The sequence below is a fragment of the Callithrix jacchus genome, chromosome 15, assembly GCF_049354715.1.
Source record: "Callithrix jacchus isolate 240 chromosome 15, calJac240_pri, whole genome shotgun sequence".
NCBI classification, from domain to species: domain Eukaryota; kingdom Metazoa; phylum Chordata; class Mammalia; order Primates; family Cebidae; genus Callithrix; species Callithrix jacchus.
The window spans coordinates 81,109,319-81,128,095 of NC_133516.1; the positions used below are offsets into that span (position 1 = coordinate 81,109,319).

General features: G+C 35.7%; 1 protein-coding gene across 9 annotated transcripts in view; it reads left to right on the forward strand.

Annotated features, from left to right (window-relative positions):
* The window catches only part of IQCB1 (IQ motif containing B1), a 111,059-nt gene that overhangs the window by 30,021 nt on the left and 62,261 nt on the right, over positions 1–18,777 (forward strand). For all 9 annotated transcript variants that reach the window (XR_013527599.1, XR_001907436.5, XR_001907437.4 and 6 more), the window contains exons 8-10: positions 6,266–6,444; positions 15,077–15,186; positions 16,728–16,837. Coding sequence is in view for 6 of the 9 variants with exons in the window: in XM_017965189.4 (XP_017820678.2) it covers positions 6,266–6,444; positions 15,077–15,186; positions 16,728–16,837 (399 nt within the window). In the remaining 3 variants the exon portion in view is untranslated. The remainder of the gene's footprint in view (positions 1–6,265; positions 6,445–15,076; positions 15,187–16,727; positions 16,838–18,777) is intronic.

The window sequence follows — 18,777 nt, forward strand, 5'->3', positions numbered from 1 at the left end:
AGTGTTCAGGAAGGTTTTACCCCAGTAGTGAAGAATAATTGGCATTAGAATGAGCACTATTTCAGATCATAAAAGCAAGACCCAAAAGGGTCAAACTGTTTCCAAGTAACTTAACTGCATATGGTTACTGAACCTGCTTTTATTTGAAAATCTTTTTTTATTGTAGGTTATTCAAAGGTAGGAAGTTCACTAGAAATGGTTATGCTTTCATTTGGCTTTAAAAAGGATGAGAAAAATCTCACTTGTGCCATCACAGAATATTTGCTTTGATGACTTGTTTTTTCTTTTTCTTTATTACTACAAAATTACCATTTCTTGGAGTTACTTCAAACTGATAGATTCTACAGTTATGACTGTGCTACAGAATATACTACAATTCAACAGGTGATTTCATTTTACTGGCACTGATTTTTTTTTTTTTTTCTGATCAGCCACAACAAGATAAAATTCACAGTATCTTGCATGCAAAGAAGTACTGGGCATGCAAATAAATAAGAAAACAGGATCTAAAATAAGAATTAGTTAATCAAGACTGATACATATGTTGGAATTGACAGACAAGGATACCAGTTATAACCATATTCCATATGTTCAAAAAGTTGAACAGAGATATATAAGACTTCTAGAGATGAAATCTACAATATTGGAGATGAAAAATACACTGGATGGGATTAACAGCAGATTAACACTGCAGATTAGTGAACTTTAAAGCCTATTAGTAGAAACTATCCAAAATGAAACAAAAAAGAAACAAGAAAAGGAAAGAAAAGCATATTAGTGAACTGTGGGACAACTTTGAGCAACCTTAAATAGGTGTAATCAGAGTATGTAAAGTAGGCAGTAGGGTCAGAAAAAAAGTTTGAAGCTGAACATTACCAAACTTGATGAAAACTGTAAACTTATAGATTCAAAACGGTCATCAAACCCCAAGGACAATAAATATGAAGAAAATTCCACATGGAGGCCCATCATAACCAAAATGCTCAAACCAGTGATAAAGAGAAAATCTTAAAAGAAACCAGAGATGAAAAAACATTATATAGAGAAATAGAGATAAGGATGACTGCGACCTTCTTATCAGAAGGAACACAAGTAAAAAGACAGTTGAATACTAAAAAAGAAAACTGTCAAACTAGAATTTTATACTCAGCAGAAAAGTATTCAAAAGCAAAGATGAAACACTTCATCAGAAATCACCAGCAGACTGACACTACAAGAAATATTTAAGGATGTCCTTCTGCCAGAAGGAAATTCATCTACACAAAGAAATAAAGAATATCAGAAATGGTGATTACATAAACATATAAGATTGTTTTTCTTATATTATTTTAATATATCTATATTTGCCTACACAAAAATAACAATGTATTTGAGAAACATGCAGAAGTAGATGTGTTCCAACAAAGGCATGAAGGCTGGGAGGAGATAAATGGAAGCATACTGATGTGAGGCTCTTATACTATACATGATGTGGTATAATATTATTGTGATGAGTGATGAGACTGTGATACATTGATACATACTTTGAGCCTCAAAGCAATGAAGAAAATAGCAAAACAAAGAATTTACAGATGATAAGCCAACAAAGGCAATAAAAATGAATCATTAAAAACTACACAATCCAGAAGAAGACAGTAAAAAAAAGAACAAAAGAGAAACAAAGCCAAGTGGTAGATTTGAACCTATCTATATTAGATATAAATGTTGAAAAACTAAAGTTAAAAGACAAATTGACAGATTGGATATAAAAAGTACAAGCCTACTACATGTTGTCTACCAGAAATGCACCTTAAATATAAAGAAACAAATAGGTTAAAAGTAATGGGGTGGAACAAGATACACCATGCGTATACTACAGAAAGTTGAAGTACCTGTATTAGTATCAGATTAAGTTACAGAACAAAGAATATTACTAGTGCTAAAGAAGGTTATTTCATAATCATAAGAACGTCAGTTCATCAAGAGGACTTGTTTATTGACCTAATAAAGTTTTAAAGTATACTAACAAAAATTGACAAGAACTGCAAGGAGAAATAAATCTTCAATTAGAGCAAAAGATGTTAATATACCTCTTTTGATAATTAATAGAGTAAGTAGACAAAAAATTAGTATGTCCACAGAAGATTTGAACAGTAATATCAACCAATTTGACCTAATTGACATTTTAAAAACATTCTACCAAACAGTAGCAGAATACATCTTTTCAAATGCCGATGAACATTTACAGAGAAGGATACATAATACGGGCCATAATTAAAGTCCCAAGAAACATAAAGGAGGCCGGGCACAGTGACTCACTCCTGTAATCTCAGCAGTTTGGGAGGCCGAGGTGAGCAGATTGCTTAAGTCCAGGAGTTTGAGACCAATTTAGGCAACATGGCAAAACCCCAGCTCTACAAAAAGTACAAAAATTAGCCAGGCATGTTGGCACGTGCCTCTAGTCCCAGCTACTTGGGATGCTGAGGTGGGAGAATCACTTGAGCCCAGGAGGCAGAGATTGAAGTGAGTTGAGATCATGTCACTGCAACCCAGCCTGGGTGACAGAGTGAGATTGTGTCTCAAAAAAGAGAAAGAAGAAACGTAAAAGCATTTCAGTTATACAAAGCAGGTTCTCTGGCCTCGATGGAGTTAAGTTGGAAATTGATACCAAGAAGATCTCTATGAAGTCCCCAGATATGTGGGAAATAATAACATTCATCCAAATAACTCATAAGACAAAGAAAAAATGAAAAGTGAAATTAGCTATTATTTTTAAGTGAATGGAAACAAAAACACAACATGGGAATTTCTGGGGAAATTCTTAATGAAATCAGAATAACACTTAGGGGAATTTTACATCACTAACGTCTATGTATTAAAAACAAAGAAAAATCTCAAATCATTGACCTCAGCTTTCCCCCTTTAATAAAGTAGGGGGGGAAAAGGGAATTAAACTCTAAGCAGAAGAAAGAAAATGGTAAAAGTTGAGAAGAAATCAGTAAAATAGTAAGCAAAAGTGATAGAGAAAATAAACCATAAACTGGTTCTTTGAGAAGACTGAAGTTCTTTGAGAAAAGAAATTAAACCATAAACTGGTTCTTTGAGAAGAAACCTGTAGGAAGATTAATACAGAAAGGAAAACAAAGAATACAAATGACCAATCTCAGGAATTAGAGAGGTAACATCACAAGAGTCTACAGATACTAAAAATATCACAAGGAGTAATATGAAAAACTTTATGCTCATAAATTCAACAACTTAGATGAAATGGACAAATTTATTGAAAGACACAAACTACCAAAATTTACTCAAGAAGCAATAGATAACCCAAATTTACTCTAGATAGCTATAAAGAAAACTTCAATTTGTAGCTAAAAATTCTCCCACAAAGAGAACTCCAGGTCTGGATAGCTTTTTCACTAGTAAATTCTATTAGGCACTTCAGGAAGAAATAAAAATCTTAAGCAAACTTTTCTAGAAAATCAAAAAGGCAGAAATACTTTTCAGCTCATTCTATGAGGTCACCATTATCCTGATACCAAAACAAAGCAAAGACAAAAGAAAACTACTCATCAGTATACTCATAAACGTAGATACAAATGTTCTGAACAAAATTTTAATGTCAAATTCAACAATATATTAAAAAGTTAATACATCATTAATAAGTCTGGTTTATCCTGGGATTTAGGGCTGGTTTCATATTCTAAAGTCAATCACTGTAACTTATGTTAACAAGCTAAAAATGAAAAAAAAAATGAAACAGTAAATACAGAAAAAGCTTCTGACAAAATCTATCATCCACTCCTGATTTTAATCTTAAAAAAAAAAAGCCTCTCAGCAAAGTTGTAATAGAAGGGAAGTTTCTCAGAAAGCAAATCAGTTGTTAACTGGAGATAGAGTAATAGGGCAGACAACAAGGAAGGAACTACAGTGAAATACAAGGAAGCTTTGTGGGGTGATGGATATATTCATTTTCTTGTTTTATGTTGGTGAAACATGTCAAACTGATGAAATTATATGCTTTACATATGTGCAGTTTGTTATATATCAATTACCTTTTTAAAAAGCTATTAAAAACAACAATTATGAGGACTTGGTGAATGTTTTGATATGAGGTAGATAAAATAAAATGTGCAGTCAGGTATGATACCAAGCTTTCTATATTGATTAGACAGACTATGGTATGTTGAATATATGAGGAGTTGGTTTTGTGAGACAGATGATGAATTCAGTGTTGGTTATGTTGTGTATAGGTAGTTTAACAGTCAGTAAAAGTATCTATATAAAGACTTAGACACAAATGTCCATTGAGGTTTATTTGTCATAACCAAGGACTAGCAATAACTCAAATGTCCATTCGGTGACTAAGTAAACTGACTTCTGCAAGAGATCTGGATTAGAGTTACAGATTTACAAATCAGCTTATACATGGTAATGAAAAACATGATAGAAGACAAGATCAGTATGAAGTATGAATAGAGAGAAAAGAAATGGCTCAAAAACAGAGTCTTGGGGAATAACCTTTCAGTGTTATACTGGGGAAGTGAGTCTCATAAAGACAAATGAGAAAGAATGCTCAGAAAAGTATGGGTGGAAGGTAGAGGGGAGACCAGAACTTTGTATTACAGAAGCTGAATAGGTACAGAGTATCAGATACAAACAAGTCTAGGAAAATAATCACATATAATATATATGTGACTTGACATTTGGAGGTTATACTGATTATATACTATAATATAGTGAAATAGTAAAAAAATGAAAACCAGATGCAGTGGTTTGAGAAATGAGAAGTGAGGTAGTGGTGACAGAGAATTTTGGATTAGAACAGAAGCAGAGAGATCAGATGGTAGTGGTATAGAGAGGATGTCTTTAAGATTAGGAAGTTGAAGAGCATCTAAAAGCATTTAAACTAGCATATGAACGTTATAGCACAAACTCACAAACTCTTGGTGGGATATGGAGTAAAGATGTGACCAGATTGGGATAGGGATATCTGTGGAAGGCTTTCTGAGATGAGCATATTTTTTATCTGAGTTTTGAATGGTATGATAACATTGACTGATGGGAAAGGGTGAGCATCCTAGGCATAGGGAATACTATTTAAAAGACACAGTGGCACAGAAGTAGATGTCAGAGAGTTTCACATATTTTGATTGGGTAACTTTATAAAGTCTTTCAACCTAAAGATTTTTACATTTAAGGTATCTTGCTGATCACTTTTTCTCTTAACAAAATTATTTTAGTCATTACTAAAGTACAATTTTCAAAAAGCTCAAACATGAGTCTTACACAGATATAAATTTTAACTACTCAAAATTTTATTCATCTCATTAATTAATGAGGGAACAAATAAGATATCTATACAGGTTCAAAGGAGAATTTGAGGAAAATAGATTTATGGAGTTGGTTTGTCAAAGGAACATAGAAATCAGTTTGCTGATAGATTTTTTAAAAATTTGCTAATAGGAAAATACGACTTTAATGTCTTGTAAAGCAATGTAGCCTTTAGAAATACCTTTGTCTACTGGACAGAAATCATTTGTATTGCTTTGAATAAGATTCTGTTTACATTGTTCTTAGATAGGAATCTTTGGCGTTGTTTTCTCACAGCCAACCTCTATTTTTACAGAATTGTAAAATATTTTAATAGTGAATAGAAAATAAAACAGAGGTACATATGCCTAGAAAATCACATGCTCCTTAAGGGGGTAAGTGAAAGGACACTCACTAACCCTGTCCTTTTGACTAATTCTTAAATTAAAATATTTTAAATACTTTTCCATGACATCAGTAATGCAAGATGAGATTGTTAGTATAATGAAGGAAATACCAAGGAAAGATTTCAGTTTCTCCTATATTAAGAACATGATAGAATTCCTATGGCATTTTTGTCTTTGTACATCATTTAACAATTAACTGTGTACTTGTCTTGATTTCACTTTTATTGTTGCCTTGAAGCTTTTGAATTATTGATTATTTAATATTTTGCACATTTACCTTTCCTCCTTGATTTTATTGAAGGCTTCTCTAAGGAGAGGGCCTTTGGCTACTTTGTATTCTCTGTTGTACCTAGCACACATGGTACCTTGCACATAGTAGAAATTCAGTAAATATTAAGTGACTGAATATGATATATTCTTGGAATCAACCTATATATTTTAAAAAATGGTTATATTCTTGGATCAGGACACAGTCCAGCATTAAGTTACTGAATCTTTTATTTTAAATTTGTTGTGATACCTGTGCATCAATTAGTAATGGTACTTTTTAAATTTTGTTCTATTAGTGGTGATTTACTCAGAATAGGAGAAAGAGCCCTGCATTCCATTTTAGATGAAGTTATTTTCAAGCTTTTTTCAACTTCTAGTCCACTCGTAAGAAGTACTGCTACAAAACTCCTACTGTTGATGGCTGAATCCCATCAGGAAATTTTTATTTTACTGAGACAAAGTGCCTGCTACAAAGGTACTGCATTCATTCTTTCTCTTCTTGGGATTTTCAAAAAGAAAATGTTTATTGATGGTTTATGAAAAATAAAATTCTTATATTTTGAAGAGTTAATAACTGAACTATGTAGATAAAATTCACAACAGATACCAATTCAGAAGACAGTCTTTATATAATCAAGCTGTCTTCATGTCAATACAGATGGCATGTAGTAGGTACTTTGTTGATCAGGTTGCAATAAATATTTACTCCCTCTTTGAAGAAAAGGTTGTGTGTTGAATATACCATATAGTATAGTAAAATAATGACCAAAAAGATCAGTGACCTTATCAAGACCAGTTTTAGTGGAGAAAATGGAGCTGTGCTTGAGAGGCCAGTAGCCCTTTTGGTATTTTGAACTATCAATAATTACTCAACACTGCCTTTTCTCAAAAACAAATAGAAAAAATTTGTCTTACCTCCAAAATCAAATACATATGTGAATTAAAAGTCAGAAATTTTGAGGATGAAAGGAGTCAGCATATTACTGTTCTCATATAATAGCTTCCATTTAATTGAGCATGTACTGTGTGTCAGGCACTGTTCTATATACTTTATATGCATTAAAATATTTAATTTTTACAACAATCTTATGGGATAGATACTCTTAGTTGTAGATACAGAAACAAAGACATGGTAATTTGCCAAAGATCACAAAGTAGTATATATATATTTGTAATTGCCAAGCAAAGTTTTATGTTATCTTTGTTTTATTTCTTTGCTGACCAGAGCCATGTATGTATTATAATCTATTTTTCTTATTCAGTGTGGTCAGGAAATGGGTTTCTATTTCATTAAATATACTTATTAATATAAGGTTATACTGTATGGGAATTTTTAAAGGTTATAATATACTATGATGCATTTAATACCTAAACCATTAGAAAGTCTTTATCATTCTTGATGATTTTGAAGACATTGTAATAATGTACCTTGCATTAGTCATTACTGGGGGTATTATAGGAATAGAGAGAGAAAATACCAGTAATAGAGCTCTTTAGTTGATATTGGGCCAGATAGACATTTTTCAATTCTGTAATTGGATCGCTAAAGAAATATGAATGTCCAAGGAGTCTTTATAAAGGAATTTTATAATGACTGGATCCTTCTCCCTTTCTTTGACATATCTAAATAGCAGAACTTATTCAGGTTCCTGAAGATATTTTAGAATTATTAATACTGCTGAGTACTTGGGTCTTGAAGACAGTATAAAACATTAAAAGATTCATATAGTGGTTTCCCTAATTATACACTAGAAGTCAATTTTGCCTTATGTATTTATTTTGAATACATACATTATAATACATCATTTCCACATAACCTGGAAATAGTACTTACTTTGTACCTTTTACTACTACTATGTATTATTTTGTCATGAAAATGTTCTATCCTAGTGTTATAGCACTTCACCTATAATGTTCTCTCAGGAACCTATTGATTTGCCCTAAATTATATATGTTACCATATGTTTATATTTAATAGTAATATTTCTCAATTAATAGACTAATAATAATCTGCATAAGTGCTTCCACAGGGCAAGCATTTACTGAATATGTGTTTATAGTAATTATCTTTACAATGTTTCTGTTTAAGATACTTATGTTCAAACAAAAAAAAGACTATCTCTACTTTTTTATTTACCACAGTGATTCTATCCTCCTCTTTTTTTTTTTATTAAAGAGATTGTCTAGACAGAGTTTTTTTAAATCAGATCTCACAGTTTAGCACGTAGGAATTCTCAGAAGGGATAGCTATCGTAAAGACCTCAGCCTAGAAGTCTCTGAGAAAAGGTAAATGAAAAATCATGTGATTAATCTTGTTTTCTTTTCTTTTTTTTTTTTTAACACTGCACTGTGCTTCCATGTGCCCCAAGTGCATTTTCTGTTTTTGTTTTTGTTTTTTAATGGATTGAAGGTTTCTTTTTTTTTTTTATTTTTTTTATTTTTTATTGGATTTTAGGTTTTGAGGTACATGAGCAGAGCATGCAAGACAGTTGCGTAGGAACACACATGGCAGTGTGCTTTTCTTTCCTTCTCCCCTTCACCCACATTTGGCATTTCTCCCCAGGCTATCCCTCCCCACATCCCCCTCCCACTGGCCCTCCCCTTTTCCCCCCAATAGACCCCAGTGTTTAGTACTCCCCTTTCTGTGTCCATGTGTTCTCATTTTTCATCACCCGCCTATGAGTGAGAATATGCGGTGTTTCATTTTCTGTTCTTGTGTCAGTTTGCTGAGGATGACGTTCTCCAGATTCATCCATGTCCCTACAAACGACACAAACTCATCATTTCTGATTGCTGCATAATATTCCATGGTGTATATGTGCCACATTTTTCCAATCCAGTCTATTATCAATGGGCATTTGGGTTGATTCCAGGTCTTTGCTATTGTAAACAGTGCTGCAATGAACATTCGTGTACATGTGTCCTTATAGTAGAACGATTTATAGTCCTTTGGATATATACCCAGTAATGGGATTGCTGGGTCAAATGGAATTTCTATTTCTAAGGCCTTGAGGAATCATCACACTGTCTTCCACAATGGTGGAAGTAATTTACACTCCCACAACAGTGTAAAAGTGTTCCTTTTTCTCCACATCCTCTCCAGCATCTGTTGTCTCCAGATTTTTTAATGATCGCCATTCTAACTGGCGTGAGATGGTATCTCAATGTGGTTTTGATTTGCATCTCTCTGATGACCAGTGACGATGAGCATTTTTTCATATGATTGTTGGCCTCATATATGTCTTCTTTCGTAAAGTATCTGTTCATATCCTTTGCCCACTTTTGAATGGGCTTGTTTGTTTTTTTCCTGTAAATCCGTTTGAGTTCTTTGTAAATTCTGGATATCAGCCCTTTGTCAGATGGGTAAACTGCAAAAATTTTTTCCCATTCTGTTGGTTGCCGATCCACTCTAGTGACTGTTTCTTTTGCCGTGCAGAAGCTGTGGAGTTTCATTAGGTCCCATTTGTCTATTTTGGCTTTTGTTGCCAATGCTTTTGGTGTTTTGTTCATGAAGTCCTTGCCTACTCCTATGTCCTGGATAGTTTTGCCTAGATTTCCTTCTAGGGTTTTTATGGTGCCAGGTCTTATGTTTAAGTCTTTAATCCATCTGGAGTTAATTTTAGTGTAAGGTGTCAGGAAGGGGTCCAGTTTCTGCTTTCTGCACATGGCTAGCCAGTTTTCCCAACACCATTTGTTAAACAGGGAATCCTTTCCCCCTTGCTTGTTTTTGTCAGGTTTATCAAAGATTGTATAGTTGTATATATGTTGTGTTGCCTCTAGTGCCTCTGTTTTGTTCCATTGGTCTATATCTCTGTTTTGGTACCAGTACCATGCTGTTTTGATTACTGTAGCCTTGTAGTATAGTTTGAAATCCGGTAGTGTGATGCCCCCTGCTGTGTTCTTTTTTCTTAGAATTGACTTGGCTATGTGGGCTCTCTTTTGGTTCCATATGAAGTTCATGGTGGTTTTTTCCAGTTCTGTGAAGAAAGTCAATGGTAGCTTGATGGGGATAGCGTTGATTCTGTAAATTACTTTGGGCAGTATAGCCATTTTCACGATGTTAATTCTTCCTAACCATGAACATGGAATGTTTCTCCATCTGTTTGTGTCCTCTCTGATTTCATTGAGCAGTGGTTTGTAGTTCTCCTTGAAAAGGTCCCTTACGTTCGTTGTGAGTTGTATTCCAAGATATTTTATTCTTTTTGTAGCAATTGCGAATGGCAGTTCGTTCATGATTTGGCTTTCTTTAAGTCTGTTATTGGTGTAGACGAATGCTTGTGATTTTTGCACATTGATTTTATATCCTGAGACTTTGCTGAAGTTGCTTATCAGTTTCAGGAGTTTTTGGGCTGAGGTGATGGGGTCTTCTAGGTATACTATCATGTCGTCTGCAAATAGAGACGATTTGGCTTCCTCCTTTCCTATTTGAATACCCTTTATTTCTTTTTCTTGCCTGATTGCTCTGGCTAGAACTTCCAGTACTATATTGAATAGGAGTGGTGAAAGAGGGCATCCTTGTCTAGTGCCAGATTTCAAAGGGAATGCTTCCAGTTTTTGTCCATTCAGTATGATATTGGCTGTTGGTTTGTCATAAATAGCTTTTATTACTTTGAGATACGTTCCATCGATACCGAGTTTATTGAGGGTTTTTAGCATAAAGGGCTGTTGAATTTTGTCAAATGCCTTCTCTGCGTCAATTTAGATAATCATGTGGTTTTTGTTTTTGGTTCTGTTTATGTGGTGAATTACGTTGATAGACTTGCGTATGTTGAACCAGCCTTCCATCCCCGGGATGAATCCTACTTGATCATGGTGAATAAGTTTTTTGATTTGCTGTTGCATTCGGCTTGCCAATATTTTATTGAAGATTTTTGCATCTATGTTCATCATGGATATTGGCCTGAAGTTTTCTTTTCTTGTTGGGTCTCTTCCGGGTTTTGGTATCAGAATGATGTTGGTCTCGTAAAATGATTTGGGAAGTATTCCCTCTTTTTGGATTGTTTGAAATAGTTTTAGAAGGAATGGTACCAGCTCCTCTTTGTGTGTCTGGTAGAATTCGGCTGTGAACCCGTCTGGACCTGGGCTTTTTTTGTGTGGTAGGCTCTTAATTGCTGCCTCGACTTCTGACCTTGTTATTGGTCTATTCATAGTTTCGGCTTCCTCCTGGTTTAGGCTTGGGAGGATGCAGGAGTCCAGGAATTTATCCATTTCTTCCAGGTTTACTAGTTTATGTGCATAGAGTTGTTTGTAATATTCTCTGATGATGGTTTGAATTTCTGTGGAATCTGTGGTGATTTCCCCTTTATCATTTTTTATTGCATCTATTTGGTTGTTCTCTCTTTTCTTTTTAATCAATCTGGCTAGTGGTCTGTCTATTTTGTTGATCTTTTAAAAAAACCAGCTCTTGGATTTATTGATTTTTTGTAGGGTTTTTCGTGTCTCAATCTCCTTCAATTCAGCTCTGATCTTAGTTATTTCTTGTCTTCTGCTGGGTTTTGAGTTTTTTTGATCTTGCTCCTCTAGCTCTTTCAATTTTGACGATAGGGTGTCAATTTTGGATCTCTCCATTCTCCTCATATGGGCACTTATTGCTATATACTTTCCTCTAAAGACTGCTTTAAATGTGTCCCAGAGGTTCTGGCATGTTGTGTCTTCGTTCTCATTGGTTTCGAAGAACTTCTTTATTTCTGACTTCATTTCATTGTTTACCCAGTCAACATTCAAGAGCCAGTTGTTCAGTTTCCATGAAGCTGTGCGGTTCTGGGTCGGTTTCTGTATTCTGAGTTCTAACTTGATTGCACTATGGTCTGAGAGGCTGTTTGTTATGATTTCAGTTGTTTTGCATTTGTTGAGCAGTGCTTTACTTCCAATTATGTAGTCAATTTTTGAGTAGGTGTGATGTTGTGCTGAGAAGAATGTATATTCTGTGGATTTGGGGTGGAGAGTTCTGTAAATGTCTATCAGGTTTGCTTGCTCCAGGTCTGAGTTCAAGCCCTGGATATCCTTGTTGATTTTCTGTCTGGTTGATCTGTCTAATATTGACAGTGGAGTGTTAAAGTCTCCCACTATTATTGTGTGGGAGTCTAAGTCTCTTTGTAAGTCATTAAGAACTTGCGTTATGTATCTGGGTGCTCCTGCATTGGGTCCATATATGTTTAGGATCATTAGCTCTTCTTGTTTTATCGATCCTTTTACCATTATGTAATGGCCTTCTTTGTCTCTTTTGATCTTTGTTGCTTTAAAGTCTATTTTATCAGAGATGAGAATTGCAACTTCTGCTTTCTTTTGCTCTCCATTTTCTTGGTAAATCTTCCTCCATCCCTTTATTTTGAGCCTTTGTGTATCCTTGCATGTGAAATGGGTTTCCTGGATACAGCACACTGATGGGTTTTGGATTTTTATCCAATTTGCCAGTCTGTGTCTTTTGATTGGTGCATTTAGTCCATTTACATTTAGGGTTAAGATTGTTATGTGTGAATTTGATACTGCCGTTTTGATGCTAAGTGGCTGTTTTGCCTGTTAGTTGTTGTAGATTCTTCATTATGCTGATGCTCTTTAGCATTCAGTGTGATTTTGGAATGGCTGGTACTGGTTGTTCCTTTCTATGTGTAGTGCCTCTTTTAGGAGCTCTTGTAAAGCAGGCCTGGTGGTGACAAAATCTCTGAGTACTTGCTTGTTCGCAAAGGATTTTATTTTTCCTTCACTTCTGAAGCTCAGTTTGGCTGGATATGAAATTCTGGGTTGAAAGTTCTTTTCTTTAAGGATGTTGAATATTGGACCCCACTCTTTTCTGGCTTGTAGTGTTTCTGCCAAGAGATCTGCTGTGAGTCTGATGGGCTTCCCTTTGTGGGTAACTCGACCTTTCTCTCTGGCTGCCCTTAGTATTTTCTCCTTTATTTCAACCTTGTTGAATCTGACGATTATGTGCCTTGGGGTTGCTCTTCTTGCAGAATATCTTTGTGGTGTTCTCTGTATTTCCTGCATTTGAGTGTTGGCCTGTCTTGCTAGGTGGGGGAAGTTTTCCTGGATGATGTCCTGAAGAGTAATTTCCAGCTTGGATTCATTCTCTTCGTCCCCTTCTGGTACACCTATCAAACATAGGTTAGGTCTTTTCACATAGTCCCACATTTCTTGGAGACTTTGTTCATTCCTTTTTGCGCTTTTTTCTCTAATCTTGGTTTCTCGTTTTATTTCATTGAGTTGGTCTTCGACTTCAGATATTCTTTCTTCTGCTTGGTCAATTCGGCTATTGAAACTTGTGCATGCTTCGCAAAGTTCTCTTTTGTGTTTTTCAGCTCCTTTAATTCATTCATATTCCTCTCTAAGTTATCCATTCTTGTTATCATTTCCTCATATCTTTTTTCAAGTTCCTTAGTTTCTTTGCATTGATTTAATACATGTTCTTTTAGCTCACAAAAGTTTCTTATTATCCACCTTCTGAAGTCTAATTCCGTCATTTCATCACAGTCATTCTCCGTCCAGCTTTGTTCCCTTGCTGGTGAGGAGTTTTGGTCCTTTCTAGGAGGCGTGGTGTTCTGGTTTCGGGTGTTTTCCTCCTTTTTTCGCTGGTTTCTTCCCATCTTTGTGGGTTTATCCGCTTGTCGTCTGCGTAGTTGCTGACTTTTCGATTGGGTCTCTGAGTGGACACCCAGATTGTTGATGATGAAGTATTTCTGTTACTTGGTTTTCCTTCTACCAGCCTAGCCCCTTCGCTGTATGACTGCTGAGGTCCACTCTAGGCCCTGCTTGTCTGGGGTGCACCTCTAGCAGCTGTGGCACAGTGAGGGATGCTACTCTTTTTCTGCTATCTTTGTCCCAGGATGATGCCTGCCAAATGTCAGTCTTTTGGATATAGAGGGGTCAGGGAACTGCTTGAGGAGACAGTCTGTTCTTTTTAGGAGCTCAATTTCTGAGCTGTGAGCTCTGTTGTTCATTCAGGGCTGTTAGGCTGCTATGTTTGATTCTGCTGCAACAGAGCTCATTAAAAAAACCCTTTTTTTCTCAAATGCTCTGTGTTGAGGGGTTCGGGCTTTATTTTTCGATGTCCGTTGAGGTGTCCTGCCCAGCTAGGAGGCAGACTAGCCACTGTTTGCCTGCCGAGTCTCCGCCCTGCTGTTGTGTGATTCGCCCTGTTCCTGCAGGCTCTGCTGTGGTCTCCGCTACGCCCTGCAGCGGAGTCTCTTCCTTGTAGTGTGTTGCCTCGGCAACGGCAGGCTGCGTCAGCAGTGGGCGTGTATCTCAGTAGGGACAGGTTGCCTCGGCAACGGGAGGCTGCGTCAGCAGTGGGCGTGTATCTCAGTAGGGACGGGTTGCCTCGGTAGTGGTGGACGCCCCTCCCCCACAGAGCATCTCGGACCGTCTGCTTGGGATAGTTTGAAATTGCGGTTTTGTTCGTCCCACCGGGTACCCCGAAGGCTCTGTCCCTGCAATCCCCTGGGTTGGCCTACTGTCCAAGTCTCGTTCAGTCTCAAGTCCAGCCCTCTCAAGTCTCAGGTTGCCGGTTCAACAGGGCACCCGGACAAGCGCGCCCTGTGGGGATTGCTGGGTAGGGCCGGCCGCTGCCGCCCCGGCTGCCGGCTTCGCCAGGCAGACTTACTACCTGGCGTCCCGTGTCTCCCTTACACTTGGGAGTTTCCCCGTTCTGTGGGCAACAAAGATCTGTCTGGAAATGCAACTCCAACTCACCTCTTTGTGGATTCAACGAGAGCTCCAATCCTGGGTTGTTCTCACAGCGCCATCTTGAGTCCTCTCTCCGATTGAAGGTTTCAGTGGGACGGGAGAATCACAAGGAATCAGGTGTTCAGAGGAATGTATTGAGTAGAGGTGAGGAACTAGGATGTTGAAAAGTAAAAAAAGGAGAGAAGGGGAGGAAGAAAGAAGAAGAAAAAGAGGGAGAGAGAACAGGAATATTGCTTCATTCTAAAAATAGGTATTAATAATGGCCGATCAATATTTTGTGTATTTAAAATGGAGAACTCTATAAATATTTATTGAGTTTACTTGTATTAATCTTGTCTTCATTTGTTTTTAAGCCAGACTTTTTAGCCTCAAATTAATACTGATTAGATAACAAAATAATAATCATACCCTTTTCTATTCCATTTCAGGACTCAGACGTCTACTAAGTAAACAGGAAGCTGGGACGGAATTCAGTGAAGAACTTAGACAGCTCGTAAGCCTTTTAAGCCCAACAGTCTATCAGGAAGTAGAAGAGCAGGTATTAAGTTACCAAAAGAAAACTTGCATGATATTTGCTGACTTAATGATATAAGCCTTAGTTTTTCTTAAATATTCCTCACTTACTTTCTCGTAAGACTTCAAGCAAAATACCCCCAAAATAGAAATATCTTCAAAATTTTTACTCAGGCAGTTGAGGCAAGAGGATTTCTTGAGTCCAGGAATTGGAGACTCCCCTATGATCACACCCATGAATAGCCACTGCACCCCAGCCAGGTCAACATAGCAAAACCCCATCTTTAAACTATAATTTTACAAAATTGTATCTCTCTGCTATTCAGCCTACCCTAAAACGTAATTTCAGTCTCCCATTTACATCTGCTTATAGATACTGCCACATCAGTTTCATTCAGCATTTCTCATGAAAGCCCCATCTCTGATGTTTATCTTCTTTTATCTATAAGCTATTTAAACTTTTAAATTTCCTTTTCCAAAAAATCTCTAATTGTAGCAAACTATATTTATGATCACCTATGGCTACCCTTCTTGTTCTTTGAGACACAACAATAATACCTTTCCTTTTTGTAAGAAATACTACTAATAAAAAATATTTAGAAAATTGAGGCAGCAAGTTATTGATTATTTTATCATACTTCCTCTAGTATAGTCAGAATGATGGATCTAAATAGCCCAGTCCAATAGGAAGAGGCATATATCTTTCTGATTTCCAGATAAAGACTCAAATATGGAAAACATCTAAAATGACTAAAGATATTTTTTAATTTAAAAGGAAAGGGTGACATTGTATATCCAAAACCAAAAGGGCAATAAATTTAAAAATACAAGCAGAAACCATGAAAAGAAGTCTGGTAAGGCAGGACAGTGAATTGGAGAGCCTGGAAGGAAGAGTACAGAAGAAGGGAATTTCTTTTTTCATGTATACATGAACCAGCAAGAATTTAGGTTAATCTCAAAATTATACATGTGCTCAAATTCATATTGATTAGGTAACAAAATCACAAAATTACATTTTATTATTAATAGTTGTACCCTTTGCTATTCCATTTCAGGACTCAGAGGTCTACTAAGTAAACAGGAAACTGGGACAGAATTCAGTGTAGAACTTAGACAGTTTGTTGTCCTTTTAAGCCCAGTGGTCTATCAGGAGGCTAGCATTCCGAAGGCTTACAGAACTAAGCAGAGATTCGAGCAGCCATCTACAAGGATCAACAGAGCTTATAGTTTGAACCTAACTAGGTTGACTGCCTATTAAATAAAAACATTAACATGTTATCTCAAAAAGGATAATGAAAGGTCAGGCAGAACTGTGAAATCTTTGAAAAGGAAATGGAAGTGAGATTATTCAGGGAGAATTTGGAGCTAACTAGAGTATATCTTTAATATGTTCTAGAAATAGCCTTACTAAGCCTAACATACCTCCTTTGGGAGGTAAGGTTTAATATTCTTACCCATCTTGTTAGAGCTGGAGATTAATACTTGCCTTGACCTGATACTTTAAGAGGTAGACTTAAAAAAAAGAAGACCTTCCTAGATATATCTCTAAATTATTTTTAATTTCAGAAACTACATCAAGCAGCATGCTTGATTCAAGCCTATTGGAAGGGTTTTCAGACAAGAAAGAGATTAAAGAAGCTTCCATCTGCTGTGATTGCTTTGCAGAGAAGTTTCAGGTAAGAAAATTTTGGTGAGGGGATTGATGATTAAGAACCTTACTAAAGTATAGTTGAATTGAAATTCAGGTGATTTTTTTTTAAATTTCCTAGTATGTTTCTTTTATCTTTTCAATTTTTTTCCCATACATTTCCAGCACTCCAATAACCAGATGTACTTTCAAAGCAAAGGACGTAACACAGGAATCTGATATGTCAAATATACAATTTTATCCACTTAAGAAGATATTTATGGGAGCCAAGCCTACAGAGGGAGCCAATGATAGTTATATTATTAAACCCTCAAAGCAGCAGTTATCATAATTGTGTGTATATAATTATAAAAAATAACATGCATATATATGAGTTTAAGTATGTTAACTGATTTTCCTGAAAAAATATGGCATGGATGGATATGGTCATTGAGTTATGATATAGTTTGTCATTTATTTCAAGTAGACTGAAAAGAAAATACTGAAAACATAGCTCACTTTCTGAAATGATTGACCAGTACAGATTGTCAGAGGTAACAGAGCAACAGAAAATGACTCAACGTCTAGATAATTTATGATAAAGAACTGTTTCAGGGGTGACTTTTTCATGCAGCCTAACTTAAAGCCAAGCTTTAGTTCACTAAAATAAAACTGGCATTTTACAGAAGTCTATTTTTAAAAGAAAACTGAAACTATTCTTTTCATAACTGCAGATGCATTTTTCAGTTATAAAAACATTTAAAAATAGCTTTGGGGTTCAATATACCATGTAGTCACAGGGTTGAAGATATTAAAATCACTCTGGGTATGAATATTGTTGGTAGCAAAGAAAATAATTAGTTTTTAAATATATATCAAGTGCCTAGTATATACCAGGTGATCCATCCCCTACCAATTTAACAGATTCAAGTTTGTATCTCACTTCAACAACTTATTGGCTGAGTGAACTTGAACAATACCCCACCTCTCTTGGCTTCAAACTTCCAGTCTATAAAATGAGAATAATAGTTCGTATACTTGTATGATCAGTATAATGTAAAATTTCAGATAATACAAAGTTTTTAGCATATTATCTGGCACTTAGAAGATGGTAGGAGGAAAAATACACATGGCACACTTTCAGTCTTTGAAAATACACAAATTTAGCTAGACAAATAGATGCATTAAATAGATAGTACTAATGAGATGCAAGTATTACCCATCTATTATTACTCAAAGTTTATTGCCTATCTTACAAGCTGGGTTTTGTTTTTTTTTTTAAGCATTTCTGTGGTTAGATAAATTTGGGAAATATTGAGTACTTTTTGAGTCACAGTGTATATTTTCTACCCAAAGCATTTGAGGTGCTCTTGGTGTTGCCTTCTGTGGTGAATTCAGATAGAATAGGTATTACTTAAGGATTCTATGTGCTATCATTCTTAGTTATCTGTCATCTTAAATTTAAAGGTACCCCTATACTTGGATTCACAGCTTTAATGTTTAGTCCCACAATAGTTGCCAAATTTGTTTGTATACTCTTTCTATATTAAAATCTTTATTTAAAAGTAGCCGAGGATTACAGATTTTTTCCACTTAGAAGTATATCTATGGAATCTTATATTCCATTATTTTAAAATAGAAATTCCATTGCTTTCTTTATGTGACAAGAAAAGTTATAAATACTTTCATTAAAAAAGATAAGCTCTGAAGCAAAAATGATTTAAGTCTCACAGTTTGTTTGTTGCCTGTCCAGTATTTTGCATTTGAGGTCCCAGAATATACTGAAATGCAGTTCTAACCTGTTGGATTCGATTTAATTTTTTAATTTTCAGTTTGCTCCAGTTCAGCACCTTCTCTCTTCTATTAGTTGTTACAGTTCATGCAAATGTCTCTTGCTTCCTTTGTGGCTTGCCTTTTTTTCAAAGGTTATTTCTGTCTTTTTGTGCTCAAGTCTTGTCTCAGTAATTTGCCCCTCCCATGGTTTTGGGA